This window comes from Haplochromis burtoni, unplaced genomic scaffold (assembly GCF_018398535.1).
Source record: "Haplochromis burtoni strain Fernald_Lab_line unplaced genomic scaffold, NCSU_Asbu1 Contig_112, whole genome shotgun sequence".
Classification (NCBI taxonomy): domain Eukaryota; kingdom Metazoa; phylum Chordata; class Actinopteri; order Cichliformes; family Cichlidae; genus Haplochromis; species Haplochromis burtoni.
In genome coordinates, this window is record NW_024582473.1 from 1,094,631 (window position 1) to 1,098,494 (window position 3,864).

At 39.6% G+C, this 3,864-nt stretch overlaps 2 protein-coding genes across 5 annotated transcripts in view; both read right to left on the minus strand.

Annotated features, from left to right (window-relative positions):
* Window positions 1-1,887, minus strand: part of LOC102291338 (NADH-cytochrome b5 reductase 2) — a 7,007-nt gene extending 5,120 nt beyond the window's left edge. The window contains exons 1-4 of the mRNA XM_005928381.3: window positions 1,753-1,887; window positions 1,453-1,599; window positions 815-887; window positions 332-438 (exon numbers count right to left, since the gene is read on the minus strand). Of these exons, the coding sequence (XP_005928443.1) occupies window positions 332-438; window positions 815-887; window positions 1,453-1,599; window positions 1,753-1,767 (342 nt within the window). The 5' untranslated portion in view covers window positions 1,768-1,887. The remainder of the gene's footprint in view (window positions 1-331; window positions 439-814; window positions 888-1,452; window positions 1,600-1,752) is intronic.
* A 1,413-nt stretch (window positions 1,888-3,300) lies between these two features.
* Window positions 3,301-3,864, minus strand: part of LOC102290818 (ovochymase-2) — a 24,361-nt gene continuing 23,797 nt past the window's right edge. For all 4 annotated transcript variants that reach the window (XM_014335528.2, XM_005928379.3, XM_014335527.2 and 1 more), the window contains one exon: window positions 3,301-3,728. In XM_014335528.2, the coding sequence (XP_014191014.1) occupies window positions 3,586-3,728 (143 nt within the window). In that variant the 3' untranslated portion in view covers window positions 3,301-3,585. The remainder of the gene's footprint in view (window positions 3,729-3,864) is intronic.

Consider the following 3,864-nt stretch of genomic DNA (forward strand, 5'->3'; position numbering starts at 1 on the left):
GTCTGATTATTGGAGGGGTCATAACCCCCCTAACCCCCCTGGAACTTACGCTCCTGCTCCAACAGCCTCAGTTTTTTTAAGGTATTATAGCTTCAGACTTGGTTGCCTATTAAAAACAAACTCATGGCCTTTCATCAGTTTCTAGGGCTTTGTACAAATGGCTTATAGTGTAATAAAAGTGATAAAAGTGTTTATTAAGCAATGACTGACTGTCCAACTGATAATCTCACTGACGATAGTAGCTCAGGATGCAATACAGACACTCAGATCTTTACCAAATTTCTTAATAATTGCTCTACAGATCAAATGTGAACATGTTAAGGTTAACCACCTTAACCACGAGGTCAACATATCCTTGGTGCTCATCACTGGAGACTGGAGTGTAGGCTCTAACCGCCAGAACGCCGTTCACCTTTGCTGACAGGTACACGTGCTGGCCTGCACAGCGGACAGAGACGGGGAAGAGAAGTGGCAGGTTTGGTGTAGTGTTGGGTTAAAGTGAAACAGGACGGTGGGGAAAATGTTGATACAGGAAATGAGGGCAGTTCTACGGCTGCAGCAAGGAATCGTGAGCATCACTGTCAAGTGCTAATACTTATCTATTCTAATCAAAGTCCAATAATTTTTTATTTTTGATGTTTAACCGGTGTAATCGGCAAGTGAGCTTGCCTTCTTGTTTTTTTGTCTGGTTATACCGCAGCATAAGTATGAGGAAGTGCTAAAAGTGCTGAGTTCTCAGATAAGAAAATCTGCATGCTTGCTTTTTCTACTAGGATTTTATCAGAAGAGAGAAAGAAAAGAGCTGGTACAGTACCTACTGGCAGCCCAAGGATGTGACTTGCAGATGGAAGGCCAAACCGAAATTTCTTTGTGTCATGACTGATTTCCTGCACAAGGACACAGCCACAGTACCATAAAAAGAGAAAATACATATAATATTATCCTTCTGGGCTGGCTAAATAAATCTCCCATGGCTTCAGTTTGAAGCTTTATGTTTATGCAATACATTAACAGATATTTGTCCTATTATGTAACTGCATCTTGAGGGTATTTAAAACATAAAGACCGTTCCAGGCCTGCAAACCGGTGCACTGCACAAAAACAGAGCTGTTAACAGCAAACTCAGTGAGAGCAGCAAATCTATCACTGCACCCCCAATAATACTTTCTTATGATGGGAATTTTTGATGAAAGAATGAGTCCTACATTGCCCACAATGCAACGCAACAGACCTTAATGTTTAAAATGTGGTGTGTGAAAGGATTTACACGGGCTCTGAACTGTTCTTTTTTAGGGTCAACATGAGTGAATTTCAAAGATTACTGAAGAGAAATCTTGTGACTACAAATGTGCAAATCTTGGGGTTTTTTTGCAGTCATTTAAAAATTTACATGCTTATTCATCATAAACAGATGCAGGTCTAAACACACACTGGAGTTTGTATGCAGCCCACCTCTTTGCGTATAAGTGGGAGAGGATATTTCACTGTGGGATCTTGGAGAGTGACGGGCAGCTTCTTCGTCTTCTCACCTGAAGAACCTAGCAGGAAGTAGAAAACTGTTCCTACCAACACAAAGACAGCCACCAATCCAGGGATCACCTGCAGGACAAAGATCAAAGTGTGAACACGCTGCATTTGTGCGTTCACATTCAGCCGTTTGTAGCACGCCCAGCGACTTGCACAACAGTTAAGACAGAGAAACAGTTTACATTCAATAACTGAAAGGAGAAATAAAGCTCATTTTTTTCTCACCAAGGTCTCGTCCATGTTTAACGTGACAAATTAGTCAGTCAGAGCCTCCCTCTCCTCCCACAGACCAGAGTCCACACAGTTAAGGCAGTGACAGCCTTGCCTCATTCACTCTACACACAAATCTCAAAAGGGGCTTGGCTTCCCACTGAGGTGAAAGGTGACACGGGGCCCGAAGCACCAATAGGAAGACAGATTTCATCATGACGCTATATAGTACAGAGGTGGTATTCAGACAGTGAGGAGCAGAGCCTTGAAATCACACCACTGACAGAGGGGAGGAGAGACAGGCATATCAGATTATATAACAAAGACCTTCACTGCTCTGTACAGGGGCACAAAATACTTTACTCACTTCAGAGAAAAACATGCTTTTCAGAAAATAATGAACTTGTGTATGAATATTTCCACAAAAAGGCATCTAATTCATTAATGTATTCAAGTTAAACACAACAGTGATAAAAGTTTTAGCTGGCATTAAATATGTCCTTGAGTTAACTAGTAATCTTTAACTGTGAGCCCAGTCTCAATGAATCACTGTGAAGCAACAAAAAGGCAAGAAAAACAAAAATCAGCCTTTCCACCATATCTCATGATCAAACTTAGTTTGGTTAAAAAAAAATCTGAGAAATTAGAGAACAATGTTCAAAAACTTGTTTTTTTATACTAATGAAAGAAAAAGTGGGGCAAATATTATGAATCCTTACATTGTTTTTAATGCATTTGTGTTTGAAGAACAGTAAAAAGTAAAAGCGCTCAATGCAGCAAAAGTCACTGTGAATCTATTGCAATAACATACTCTCATTATAATCACTGAATGCATATGCATTAAAACAATAGTATTTTAATGTTGTACTATGTTGCATGGATTAATGTATCTTATTCTATCATTTAAGAATTTTTACAAATGCAAAGTACACAAGAGCATATTATGGCAATGCATGCGTAAGCTGCAAGTTCATTGAATTTGTGCTTAAGTATAGCTCAGTCAGGACTATATTTATTGACAATCACAAAAATTATATTTGGGAAAACAAAGCAGGCATTTATGATATTGGGCTGGGTGGAGGTGGGTTGCAAAGTGGTTTGCTCAAATCCTGCATCCTGTATGAGATTAGCTGGTTGGGAGTGTAGACTTTACCAGCTGACCCGTCATCTGATGTGGTGTTGCACTGAGCTGGTGTCCAGTTGATTTCCTGGGATTGAAGCTGAGTTTGGCTTTGTGGTCTTTTGTTATACGCCACTATATTCCTTTTATTAGATACTATATTTTATTCTTTACAAAAATCATGTTTTTGGCAGTTGGAATTGCTAAAAATCAATGTAACATCTAACTGCGTGTCTTTGGGAGTATCCTAAAAAAAGATGAGCCAATTTTATTTGTACCCAGTAACAGTTGCAGCATTTTAACCATTTTGTTTAGTCACAGTCACCAACACTGATAAAAACATAGCACGGGGTAGAATAATGCACTCTGTGTCTCTGTGTCAAGTCAAATGATTTAAAAGCAACAAATGTTGACCAAATCGTTGCAAAAAATTATGAGGCAGATTTTTAATACAGTCTTTAATACTTGAGCATAACTTCAGGGTAAGAAAATAGCAAGATGACAAAATGGTGCGAGGAATATCCTGAGGTTTCTGTAACAAAAATGACTAAACTAAACTACCAGTGTGGTTCTTGAACTATCAGTATGTTGAAAACTGGAGAGCAAGCATTCTAGGAAACAGCAACAAGTAACAGACAAGCGATTGAAAACTCCCGTTTTTGCATTCCCAGGCAGCAGCAGCAGACTTAAAGACAGCAGAATTTAACAGGTAGCCTCCTTCCTGCAGGTTACTGTGCCAGCTCTGATGATTCCCTACTGTAATCTTCATCTACACTCCGGTCCACATTTAAGGTAACATCCTCTGAGGCGTCATGGTCCACATCGGCCCGGTGAGGCAGGGCTCTGGTTCTGTACTGCTGCACAACTAGTTCTGCAACACAGATGTTAAATTAAAAAAAGATTTATGTAGACAGATGAAAGAATCACTGTACAAAGAACCAGTCGTAATCTCATTATGTAATTGTGGGTAGGGATGCAACGATACACAAAATTCACGGTTCGGTTCG